This window comes from Cheilinus undulatus, linkage group 6 (genome assembly GCF_018320785.1).
Source record: "Cheilinus undulatus linkage group 6, ASM1832078v1, whole genome shotgun sequence".
Classification (NCBI taxonomy): domain Eukaryota; kingdom Metazoa; phylum Chordata; class Actinopteri; order Labriformes; family Labridae; genus Cheilinus; species Cheilinus undulatus.
This window is the reverse complement of record NC_054870.1, coordinates 4,245,246-4,259,005: the sequence shown is the minus strand read 5'-3', so window position 1 is coordinate 4,259,005 and position 13,760 is coordinate 4,245,246. Positions and strand designations below refer to the sequence as shown.

The following is a 13,760-nucleotide window of genomic DNA, read 5'->3' as shown; positions in this document are numbered from 1 at the left end:
GGGCCTTAGTGAGAGAGGTGACTAAGAACCTGATGGTCACTCTGACTGAGCTCCAGAGATCCTGTGTGGAGATGGGACAAAGGTCCAGAAGGATAACCAACACTGCAGTCCTCCACTGATCTGTGCTTTATGGCAGAGTGGACAGATGGAATCCTTTCTTCAGTGGAAAACACATGAACGCCCCTAGGAGTTTGGAAAACGTGGTTGTACACCACATTCCAAATTATTATGTAAATGATTTTTTTTCTCTTATTTTCATAAATAGTCGATGCAAATGACATTATAATTTTCAAGTCATCAACTGTTAGAGCATAATTCAAATTTTATTGAAGAAATTGGTTAAATTTGCAGCATTAGGAGGTCATATTTACTGAAATCAAAAGCTATTTCAATCAAAAACATCTTAACAGGCCAAGTCCCATGTTAACATAGGAGTCTTTCTTTGATATCACCTTCACTATTCTTGCATCCATTGAACTTTTGAGTTTTTGGAGAGTTTCTGCTTTGAATTTCTTTGCAGGATGTCAGAATATCCTCTCAGAGCTGCTGTTTTGATGTGAACTGCCTCCCACCCTCATAGATCTTTAGCTTGAGGATGCTCCAAAGGTTCTCAGTAGGGTTGAGTTCAGGGGAGGATGGGGGCCACACCATGAGTTTCTCTCCTTTTATGCCCATAGCAGCCAATGACACAGAGGGATTCTTTGCAGCATGAGATGGTGCATTGTCATGCATGAAGATAATTTTGCTACGGAAGGCACAGTTCTTTTTTTTGTACCAAGAAAGAAAGTGGTCAGTCAGAAACTCTATATGCTTTGCCGAGGTCATTTTCACACTTTCACACAGGGACCCTAAGGGTCCTACCAGCTCTCTCCCCATGATTCCGGCCCAAAACATGACTCCGCCCCCTCCTTGCTGACGTTGCAGCTAACCATCCACTACTCCTCCATCTGGACCATCCAGGGTTGCACGGCACTCATCAGTAAACAAGACTGTTTGTAAATGAGTCTTCATGTATTTCTGGGCCCACTGCAACCGTTTCTGCTTGTGAGCATTGGTTAGGAGTGGCTGAATAGTAGGTTTATACACGACTGCAAGCCTCTGGAGGATCCTACACCTTGAGGTTGGTGGGACTCCAGAGGCACCAGCAGCTTCAAATACCTGTTTGCTGCTTTGTAATGACATTTTAGCAGCTAATCAGAAACCTTCCTCATTGTGCCTTTATCTGCACAAACTTGTCTATTCTGAATCAGCCACAAATTTCTTCACAGTACGATGATCATGCTTAACCTGACATGCCAGAAGGATGTGTTTCACACATCCATCTGGGAAAGCTTTAATAAGAAACGTTTGAGAAAAGGCTGTCTGTCTGTCACATCTCTATGGGCCAATCAGAGCAACAAAGCACGTGACGTAGCTGCTAGCAAGCTGCACGTGCGCAGCTACTGAGCAATAAGGCGAAACATGGGGTCTACAGACATGTAAGTACCGACTTTTGTCGTTTTTGAAGAGAAAACAACTCACTGCTGTTCTTTGTTCTTTTAACGAAGAAATGTCAAGTTCTGATAAAACTGGCGCTTTAGCAGCATCCACACTAATCTCTTCCTCCATAACTGCACCAGCTCTTGCTGCTGCTTGTTTACGTCACGACTCTGCTGCACCTGAAAGTACTGCCCCTCCTAGCTGATTGGTCCTGTCACTTTCTAACCGGGCCCAAACAGTTCAGATGGGAGCTTTGCAAGATGGATTCACCAGTGAAGAACAAGGAAATGGTCAAATCCATCTGCTTTGCAAGGTTAGATCATGCTTAAGTTTTCCTGAAATATCTAATGTTTTCATACCTTGTCCAAGGCATTACACTATTTAATGCTTTTCAGCAGCAGAGAGATCCTTACTCTTTCCCATCACTGAAACCTGTGGCCTGCTTAATAATGTGGAACGTCCTTCTTAAGTAGTTTTCCTTTAATTGGGCTCACCTGGCAAACTAATGATCACAGTTGTCTGAGATTGATTTCAGTGATCCAAAGAGCCCTGAGACACAATACCACCTTCGTTTACTAGAAAAACAAAAACTGAATGTTTATGACACTAAAGTCCAATCTGCATAGTAATTTGGAAAGTGGTGTATGTCAGCCCTGCAATTGACTAGCGACCAGTCCAGGGTGTGCCCCGCCTCTTGCCCAATGACAGCCGGGATAGCTTGTCTGAAATGTATCAATAGATCATAAAATTAGTCTGTGTTCAACCAATGAACTCTCAGTGTTCAAATACTCAAATATATTTAGATTAATAATGCAGTGGAACAGTTGAACAGATACTTCACTCAAGCTTATCCATCTTAAATTCAATAAGAAAACATGCTATAGAAACCCTACGGTGAAGTGTATTAGCCTCAGAACTGGAGCATCTATGCAACATTATGTCTCAGATTTTGTAGCTGACTCTTTGATACACTTGAGTTGCTGCATCATGGTTTATGCAAGGATTCAATGAATCAAGTGTTTTCTTATCTTGTTGAAAATGGCACAGCCTCACACACAGAGTCAAGGATTTGGCATTGAAAGAGCCACATAAAAGCGTGGCCCTGCAGCAGCTCAGGGCCCTGCTACTCAGCTCCTTCTGTAATGCTCTTCATCCACTGAGCCAGACCCCTGTGTCAGGGCCCTCAGCTGCAGAGATGGCTGTGTTTCTGTGTCTGTGTTTGTTTTTGGCCGTGAGTCTGACTTTGTTAGCGCTGCTGGTGAAGCTCAGGGTGTCTTCGCACGGTCCTCGGGAGCCACCTTGCCTTCCATCCCTACCGCTCATCGGCAGTCTTCTGAGTTTGCAGAGCCCACATGCTCCTCATGTGCTTTTCAAAGAGCTTCAGCAGAAATATGGACAGATGTACTCTCTGATGATGGGCTCCCATCGTGTCATCATCGTCAACCATCACACTCATGCCAAAGAAGTGTTAATGAAGAAGGGGAAGATCTTTGCAGGCAGACCCAGAACTGTGCGTATACTCCTGCTTCACTGTTTTTTTTTCTCCTTATCAGCTGCAGTCTTTCATATTTGTACCCTCTCCCTCCTTGTCCCATGTGTGATGAAGGTAACCACAGATATTCTGACCAGAGATGGGAAGGACATTGCATTTGGAGACTACAGTGCTACCTGGAGATTTCACAGAAAAATAGTGCATGGAGCTCTGTGCATGTTTGGAGAAGGCTCTGCAGCCATCGTAAAGATTAGTGAGTGCAAAGTCTAGATGGTTTTTGACACTGCTAAACCAAGACTGCACAGTTTGAATGATGCATCTGTTCAGGCATTAACACATGCAATCATGTGAAGGGTTAGCTCCCTAAATGAGTGGTTTCACTATCAGTTAAATGGAGGGGACACTCTATGCAGTGTGTTCTGGAGGCAGCAGGAGGATGTAAAAGTGTCAGGGATTTCCAGGGATTAAGCATTAAAAACATGTTTGTAAGTAAAGATTGTATGTCTCCTGTGTCCTGTTCAGTCTCTGCAGAGGCTCAGTCTCTCTGCACTGTCCTGTCTGGGGCTGCAGCTGCTGGTCTGGCTCTGGATCTGTCCCCTGAGCTGACCCGGGCTGTCACCAATGTGATCTGTGCTCTCTGCTTCAAGTCCTCCTACCGCCGAGGAGACCCGGAGTTTGAGGCCATGCTTTCCTACAGCCAGGGTATCGTGGATACGGTGGCCAAGGACAGCCTGGTGGACATCTTCCCCTGGCTACAGGTAGACGAGATTAGCACTCCTAACTCTTTTAGACAAAACCCCAACACTTGTTTATATCCATTTGGGGCATTTAGATACCTAGTGGTAATTCTTAATGCTTTGTTTACATCCATTTATATGTTTAAAAAAACATTACAAACGAACAAAAGAAACTGTCAGACTGAAGCTGGTATGCCCTCATAACTGTCTTGAATTGAGATGTCATTTCAGTCTAACCTGTGACCCTAAAGATTCATTTGCTTAATGATAAAAAGATGCGCCGGCTGTTTTTTGCATGAGAGGAAGGCAAACGAGTTCTAACATCAGGTCATCACTGAAGGTGTACTGATTATGTATAACATAGATGTACAAACTGAAGTACAGTCATTTGGTATCTGGGTGCTTCAGCTGGCTCGTCATTCATCGTCACAAGTAAGAGTGGTACAGAAGGCAAAACCCTAAGGAGAAGAGAACACAGAAATGTGAAGAGCAACATCTGTATGGTGCATATCTTATATCTTTAGTCTGTTTCTGGTGACTTTCTTCTCAGCAGTGATACTAAATTATATAAACTTTTAAACATCTTAAACAGTTATTTGATTGGTAGATCTAAACCTCATATGAACATCAAATCCAGCTCTGAACTGATACAGGATTACAGAGAAGAATATTTGTTAGACCTTTATTTATTTAATCAGGAAACCCCAGTCAGTCAATATATTCTACTCAGATGTCTTCTGTATGTTATTACTACAGCCCTGTGTTAAAAACACAAATCCATGATGTCTGTCCCTTTGTCACAGATTTTTCCCAACGCTGACCTGCGGCTCCTCAAGCAATGTGTTGCAGTCAGAGACCAACTACTGCAGAAGCAATATGATCAGCACAAGGTAAGGCTTCAAATGTATTTTGGGGCTTTTGTACCTTTGTTGTTGATAGGACAGTGGATAGAGTCTTAGGCTGGGGAAGGGAGAGTGAGACATAACCACCTGACTACAGAAATTTTATCTAAAAGTTAAACATGTCCCATCATTAAAAAAACATTTTGGTGTCCCTTATGCTTGCAACCTGGCACACATCCATCTGGAAAACCTCTCATACACAGCGTTTGGGGAAGGGCAGAGGCTTTGAAAAAAAACTCAGAGGGTGATTGGATGAAGGTTCTGTCTGTCACATCTTTATGGACCAATCAGAGCAACAAAACACGAGATGTAGCCGCTACTGAGGAGTAAAGTCCATAGAGAACTGCATAACATGAACCATGGCGACTGTAGACATGTCAGTACACGACTTTTGTCATTTTTGAAAAGAAAACAACTCACCGCTGTTCTTTGTTCTTCTTTTAATGAAGTGAGTGGCACTGATTGGTCCTGTCACTTTCTAACCGGGCCCACACCCTTCAGATGGGAGCTTTGCGAGATGGATTCACCAGTGAGAAACACATAAACACAGCCTATAGACCTATGGCAACATTAAAAACAAAACAAATAGGCCTAACAATAATAGCCTTCTAAGCTAGGCTACACGATTCACTATTTGAGTTACAGTGATGGCAAATGTAGGGTCTTTTACTCCAACTTAGCGAAGCTTGTATGCACACTGGTTGCACATGTAGCACTTCTCTCTTGAGATCTCAAATTATTCATCCTGTTATCTAGGAGGATAAAAAATCTGGTTTCCCATGAACTGAGTAAAATTTAATACAAATGCATGCAGGCTTTTATTATGATGCACTTTTGGACTTTTTTGTCCTGTCTCTTTGTTCAATTCATAAATAAATTTGAGTGATTGAATATTTTTAAAAATTTGCGTCAAGATTTCTTGTTAAGAACGTGGTGGTGGGTCCTGGGTATAGACCAGACTAGAACCATACTCTTCATTGCAAATACACACTGATCGGCCATGCTGACTCCTCCTCAGGCCGACTACAGCGACCACGTGCAGCGAGACCTGCTGGATGCTCTGCTGAGGGCCAAGCGCAGCGCAGAGAACAACAACACAGCAGAGATCAGTGCAGACTCTGTGGGCCTCAGTGAAGACCACCTCCTCATGACTGTGGGAGACATCTTTGGAGCTGGCGTGGAAACCACCAGCACCGTGCTCAAATGGGCTGTGACTTACCTCATCCATTACCCACAGGTAAAACTCTGGGTCCGGGGTGTCCTGGGTTCTACAGTAGTTCTGTTCAAATGGTCATTGGTGGGCCTATCTGGATGAAGGAATGTTTTTATGGTACACATTTCTTCAGCTGTATTTGTCTATACTTAAAAGCTGTGAAGGTTTTGTTTCACTCTAGCCCAATTCAGTAAGAGTTTGGCTTAGCATCTAATATGGAGTCTAGATTTTTGCTGTTTTTATGCTTTTCATATGCACAAAAAAGCCAGCTGAATGTAAAGACAAAAAGAAGTGCTGCTGGGTCTGTTGTTTCACATGCAGGTGCTCTTTGGAAACTTTGGGCTTGATTTGCTCAGTTCTATTGGTGAAGGGGTGGTTGCATGAGTGACTAAAAAAATGGGTTTAATCCCAAAAATTAAAATAAAAACAATAGACAAACTGCAACTGTCCTTCAAAAAGCCATCCAAGGCACACTGTAGTTTTTGTTTGAAATTAAATTCCTTTTTTTTACATGGAAAAACACATTTTTTTAAGAGCCGACATGTTGCAACCTATTCAGGTCTTTATCTTTGTCAGCACTGGCTTGCACACCTGTGAAGAGTTACACTAATCAGGTGAGTCTGAGGATCATTCTCCTTGGAAGCGTGAGCCCTCTGGTTCTTTCCCCCTCCCATGTAAAAACATGGGAGGGGGAAGTGAAACAGGGGCACTGAACATAGAAAAACCAATCTTATTTGCAATAAACTGTTGTTCCTCTAACGACCACTAGATGTCACTCTGACCCCACTGAACAACATTAAAACTGTTTTGAAAGGAAACGTTTATTCCACAAATCAGGATTTAGGTTAAAAGGTTAAAGAGAGGTTTGCTTACATCCCAGTTAGTTTGATTGTCTTACATTTCATCAGTTATGGAGGTTTTCTTTAAAGTCCCTTTTTGGTTTTCAGGACTCACAATGGAGGGAAAACACCAGGGAGTTAAACTTGACATGAAACACAGGGGGCAAGGATTGCAAAATAAAACAGACTAAATAAAAAAACTCAAACACAGGAGGTTTAAACAACAGAAAACACTAGAACTACATGGGCAAGAATAAACTACAACATGGAAACACACAAAAACACAGGAAACACCAAAGAAATTCAGAAACAGAATGACTCAAAAATCAGGATTCATGACTCTAACACTAAAACTAAAAAAAAACTAAACTTAAAGTAAGCATTTTCACAAAATAAAAGCTAAAATAAAAATAATAATCCAGCAAACAAAACTGTTATATTGATGGTCATGGTGCTTCAAGCTCACTAGTCAAAGATCTACATGATAAACAGCAGTCTGACGTTCTGTCTTACTCAAATACCTCAGTAAGTACAGTCAGAGTCTCCTGTTCACTACAGCTAAATATCACACATATATGTGTTTATTTTGATATAATTAAAGACAATTTCTGTAAGATATCTCTTAAAAACTATAAATTGTGTTAATCTCCACAGACTGAATCAGGGGTTTCTTACTCTTCAATAATTCTGATGGAAAAGACAAACAGTATCCATTTTAACAGACTGTTTATTCCTGGTGGATATTGATTTTTGCTGTGTTTGTGTGTTTTCAGGTTCAGAGACACATCCAGGAGGAGCTGGACAGTAAAGTAGGAGGAGACCGATCCCCCCAGCTCAGTGACAGAGGCAGTCTGCCGTACCTGGAGGCCACCATCAGGGAGGTCCTGAGGATCCGCCCCGTGGCCCCTCTGCTCATCCCCCATGTGGCTCTGAGTGACAGCAGGTACTCACAACCCTGCAATCATATTCATAACTATTCACTGCCAACTACCTCCACAAGGAGTGAAACATCTAGATATACCTCAGCTCATCAGTTATGGGTCAATAAAGTCAATGACAGTATAGAGAATGTGAGTGATGCACTGGATTGTGATCTTTAGAGCTGCGATTTTCAAACTTTTTTTTAGCTTAAGGCACACCTAAGACCAAACCAAAATCTCAAGCACACCGCGTTTAAATTTATCCAAGCCATCTTGACGTTTAGTTGTAGCAATAGTTAAGTCTTACTTTATTAATCCCTGAAGGAAAATTTACAGTTTACACTCTGTTGTTGAACTCACAGAGGCTGAATTACATGCAAACACGCATGTGCAAACAGGATCCCCATGGACATGCACTAATGGAGAGATGTCAGAGTGATAGCCTTGCTGCTCTTGGGGGTTCAGTGCCTTGCTCAAGGGCACTTCAGCACCTCTCCAGCTACCAGGCCAATAATGCATGGTTGATCAAATTCATACAATAGACATGCATAGCTACACTATTTGAAAACAACCAATTTAAACAATACATGCTAAAATGTTTGTTTTTGTCAGCATACATTTCAGCTGTGTCAGCCTTATTCACAGATGCTAATTCAAGCATTCTACTTTAGCACATTAAAAACATCATTAAACAAAATATGCACTTATGACACAAAAGCACAGTTAGAAAATACCAGAAAAAAGTTTTCAAAGAGGTAATTCAAGTTTTTTTCTATTTTGATATCATGTGACATTGCAAGTTTTAAAACAATATTATAGCATCAAAAATACCTGTTAAAACACACAAAAAAGCATCTTTATTTTGTTTTTATTGATTTTATTATTGTAATAAGAGGAATACCTTTTTTTATGTTTGAATGATTAACATTTTAAAGTTAAGAAATAGAGAGACAGAGGAAAAAAGAAAAAGGACTCAATCAGTTAAACTGAATGCAAGTGTGAAACCAGGGGTCATTTAAGCATTTATTATGACATGCAGACAAGTCTTCAGTTCACAGAGATATCAGTGAACAAGTGGTATTTTACCATGTGCATCATTTATTAAAGTAACAACAACATGCTGTTTCGCCTTACAAAATGTGAGTGTTTTTTGATAGAATACGCTGTGGTTCATCATCATTATCATATATAGTTGTCATCATTATGCATGTGAACCTGTCACATCACCAGTACAGATTTTTTAGAAGCTTCCATGTGGGGAAAGTGAATAACAGGCAAACACCTACATTCTGGCAGTTAATTTTTAAATTAAAATTATGTAATTCAGTATTTAGTCCATGTTTTTGCCACTTTTTTATCCCCGTCATCAGTCTGATGTTAATCTGATAGCATCAGGCTGCTTTCTTTCCACATTCAGCCTTTTCAGACATGATACATGGCATATATTTCTGATAAAGTGCTAAATATAACTACATTTTACTTAAAAACAGCAAAAGAATAAGAAGATATTTACCAGATACCTGTCAGATTCAAATATCTGGTTGGGAAATGCCCTCATTATTATTCTAGGGGTGCTGAGATGGGATTTAGGGTGTTGTCGCCCCTCTTTTAAAGGGTCTTAAATCGCTTGTGTTAAACAAAAATAAACAGAGAGAAATGAGAGCGATAAACAATAGATACGGGACGGGATTACGACCCCCATGATCCAAAACCAGTAACATATCCAGGCACCTGTAACTTCCCTTGTGTTTGAACTATTGCTCTGTGGAAACTCATGAACAGTTCTGCAGAGAAGAGGTAAAAGATCTGCAAACTCACAAGCCAGAAACTGCAGCAGCACATCTGTACTCTCAGAGCTAAGGTGGCACTCTTTGTAGCTGACACCAGATAAAATAAAAAGCTTTTTACACTAATCTGTCTATGAATCCAGCTACGTTTAATATTTGGGTTTATGTTGTCTGTAGAGTCATAAAAAAGATGGGACTAGATAATCCTTAATGGGGACATATTATGCAAAACTCACTTTTTCAGGCTTTTCTAACAAAAATATATGCCCCTGGCCTGTCCACAATCTCCTCAAGAACCCGAAAGACACAGAAACAGTTCGTTCTGAGCAGGGCTGAAACAGAGGGGTTTGTAGACATGCAAAAATCCAATACTTGATTAATCCATGCAACGATTTAAGGTTCATTCACAGATCACTTACTTTCTTTAACTTCCTCTTAATGTCTCTCGGCCTCTCTCTAGCATCGGGGATTTCACGGTGAGGAGGGGAACTCGAGTCATCATCAACTTGTGGTCTCTGCATCATGATGAGAAGGAATGGAAAAACCCAGAGCTCTTTGACCCAGGTGAGAGGAAATAAAAGTTTACAACTTCAGGATCTGATGCTGAAAATGTTGCAACCTTGCAAGTGGCTGCTCAGACCAAATAAGTCAAACATTAAGGAAACTCGATAGAGAGCGAGATAACTCATCGTAAGAGGGACAAATCCATCTCTAGCTTTATTTACTGCATCATATAAAGAATGGGGACATTAGCTGTTTTAGTGTTATTACCTACCTGAGCCAATGCAGAGCTGTATGCTTACCCAGTGGTTCCAAAGCTGGGATCCAGGCACCCCTGGGGGGGCACCAAAGATCTCAGATGGGCCGCAGGACCCTGTTTGAAAGATCTCGGGGGGCCGTATGACCCTGTTTGCTCTGACACTGCCAAATGAGAAGTGCATGAATTTTTTTTTTAATCATGATTAAAAATATAGTGTACAACAGTGTACTAGAGCCAACCTAAAAGATATTAAAAAAACAGAATCTGTTTATTAACAAATTATTAACAATTTTGGGGGGAAAACAATTAAAAATGTTGAAATTTGAGCTCCAAATGTCAGAGTTTTGATAGTCCAAAATTTGCAAGAAAAGCTTGAAATTTCACAGTTTAAAAGTCTTAAGTTTTGACACAAGACACTCAAAAACTATCAAGTTTTAAAAATCGTAAATTAACAACAGTGCAGAGTCAAATATTTACAAGACACCAGACTTAAAACTGTGTTTGGATTTTAGGCATTTTGTCTTCATAGTATCAAAAATTATTATTATTATTATTATTATTATTATTATTAGTTTTATTATTATTATTATCATTCTCCTTTTTGTCTTTATTATTCTAATATTAATAATAGTATTATCATTGTTATTATTGTTATTATTAATTTTATTTTTTTATTTTGATGTTTTTTGTATTATTACTTTTAAGAGTAGCCCTTAAACACAGTCATAATAATGGATACTTTATTCGTAGATCTCCAGTCAAAAAGATGTGCATGTATTTATTTATGTTAGGATTTTGTCAATGAAAACTGTTAAAATTAATGTTTAATTTTTCTAAGTGGGCCCTGGGGGGCTTAGCTTTTCTTAGATTAGTAGGGGGGCCCTAAGGAAAAAAGGTTGGGAATTACTGCTCTAACCTAACATAGAGAGTGGTTTTATGTGAGGTTCCATGTAGTTCCTTTTGATTTCTTATTTTCTGTGATTTGCACAGGAGCTCTTAATTTCATAAATTTATGACAACTGTTCTATTACAGATAAAGATTCTGTAGATGTGGGATTATGAAAAACATGAGTCACCTGGATTTGGTCTTTGTGGCTGAAAAATAAAACCTTCAGGAGGGGGTTTGCTGCAGACTCTAACTGTGTTTCCAGTGTGAGGTTTTAATGTGTAATCATAAGTTTGTGTACTAAAGAGTGTTGGCCCTACCATGTGGGTCCGTTTTATTATCATTATTTTGAGTTGTATTTCCCTGTTTTCCTTCCCTTGCAGGTCGGTTCCTGAACAGTGACGGCACAGGCCCGATCATCCCGTCACCCAGCTACCTGCCGTTCGGTGCTGGGATCAGGGTGTGCCTGGGCGAGGCCTTGGCTAAGATGGAGCTCTTCCTTTTCCTGTCCTGCATCTTACAGCGCTTCACCCTCTCCGTCCCAGCAGGCTACCCCCTGCCCAGTCTAGAGGGCAAGTTTGGTGTGGTCCTCCAGCCAGCCAAGTACAAGGTGAACGCCACACTCAGACCAGGCTGGGAGAGGGTCAAGAGCCAGCCATGTTGAAATGGCACCTCGTCCTCTACAAACCCAGAAAGTCTGTGGGGCTTTTTTCAGCCCTCAAACATCTTAAGATTGAGTCTGGAGCGTTGAAGTGGACATAAATATGTGCACAGGAGGTTTAAAAATCAAAACACAAATCTAGTTTTGAAAATTAAATTTAAAAACACTCTGGAGCATCGTATTTAAAACACACCATGCACATATCTGTTTGTAGTTTTCTGCCTTAAATGTTTTGTGGTTGATGGTGTTATGTGTGACAGAAATGTTTGTAAAGTTTAATGTATATTTGAAAAAATCCTGATTTGTGTAAAGTGTAATTCGAATTCTCTCCTAAATGTGATGTTTTGTGCAGACTGTGGTGCTTAATTATGTTTTTAATGTACATTTACTGTGTCTGTCAGTATGCTTCTTTCTAATGTGGATCCAGGGAGAGCTGGACTCTGGACCACAGCTGAAGGGGATCCTAACAAATAAACATTCATATTTGTTGGCTTGTACTGCAGTGTTGCTCATATATTCCTGCTATTATAAAAAAGAATGTATTCACTTAGCAGAAAATATTCTCAGTAAGTTATCATTTTGTTCTTTGGATTAAAATTTTAGCTTTAGTCATATTTTTGTTATTTTCCCCCTCCAAAGTCACAGCCTAGTCATATAACCTCAGAAACATTTATTTCCAGAATTAATCAATAAAAAGTCCTCATGTTTAAATATTCACTTTTAGTCATAACTATGACTTTTTAAACTGTCGTTAGCTAAAATGTAAAATCATCATATATTCAAACACTTGTATGCATGATCAGTACAGTTATCACTCTAAAATATAGTAAAAAATATACCGACACACTGTGACTGAGTTCTACCCATCTCTGCTGGTGTTCACTGATTATTTGCACTGTGGAGAAATATCATGGATTTTCAATGTTCAACAGTCAAACATGAACATTTGATTCTTCCTGACAAAACCTAAACTTACTTTTTAACAGACTGTATCATCAGACATCTTAGTCTGGCTTTCCTCACGGAAAAAAACGTAGTTGAAACAGTTTTTAGTCAATTCAGTTAACACTGAGCCACAATATCTTTAATTTCACAACAGTTAAAAGTGTTTTTTTGTTTTTTTTTAATCAGTGAATGTGAACAAAGCATAAAAACTTAGGACTGCAACAACACTGAACAACAGCACACATACACACACACACACACACACACACCCCCACACACACACACACACACCTCCTAATGCTGCAAATTCAACAAATGACCATTTTCAGTTCTTTACAACCTATAAAATCTTTTAAAACTCTGTTTTGCATAATAATACGGAACAGTGCATTTTGAGGTTTTGTTTTTAAAAAATATAATGGCTATCATTATGAAGTTTGTTCAAAAACATTTGAATTATGCTCTAATGGCTGATGACTTGAAAAATAATCTGACTGTCATTTGCATTAATATTTAGGAAAATAAGAGAAAAATGTATTTTGCTTTATAATGAGGAAAGTTGTGTAAAAATAATAAACAGAGCAAAAAAAGGCAATTGAGTTAATATGCCATTGTTGTAAATGCCATAATGGATAATTAAAGATGTAAATGATAATGACAGTAGACTTGAAAAGAAGCATGACAAAAATAGAAATGCCTGTAATAACCATAGTTGTTATGATAATGATAATAATAAAAATAATAATAATAATAATAAAACAATTGTAATACTGATAATAAAATAATAAAAATTATTATTATTATTATACTAATAATAATAACAACAACAACAACAACAACAAAAATAATAATGCTGACAATAATAATTTGATAGCCTTAACAATGTTATGATGACAAACTAGAAATGAATTTGCTATGTATCATGTATCACAATTTTTAAAAAATGCAATGATATCAATGTATAACACCAATAATTAGAATTACTGTGAATAATTATTTACTTGAAATTATTTATTACCATTTCCCTGTGATCAGGAAGATTACAGATAAATGGGACTATTTCACGGTTGTTTGTTTGTCCCATTCACCGACCCGTAGACTTCTTGGAAATCAAACTCAGTGAAAAATTTAGAGGGTAA

The 13,760-nt window shown here is 39.1% G+C and overlaps 1 protein-coding gene across 1 annotated transcript; it reads left to right on the top strand.

The window, feature by feature from the left end:
* The first annotated feature begins 2,460 nt into the window (after positions 1-2,460).
* Positions 2,461-12,173, top strand: LOC121510915 (steroid 17-alpha-hydroxylase/17,20 lyase). Its single transcript, XM_041789289.1, has 8 exons — positions 2,461-2,989; positions 3,086-3,224; positions 3,494-3,729; positions 4,512-4,598; positions 5,629-5,847; positions 7,436-7,605; positions 9,830-9,933; positions 11,399-12,173. The coding sequence occupies exons 1-8, from the start codon at positions 2,675-2,677 to the stop codon at positions 11,677-11,679; spliced, it is 1,551 nt and encodes a 516-aa protein (XP_041645223.1). The 5' UTR covers positions 2,461-2,674; the 3' UTR covers positions 11,680-12,173.
* Positions 12,174-13,760: the final 1,587 nt, after the last annotated feature.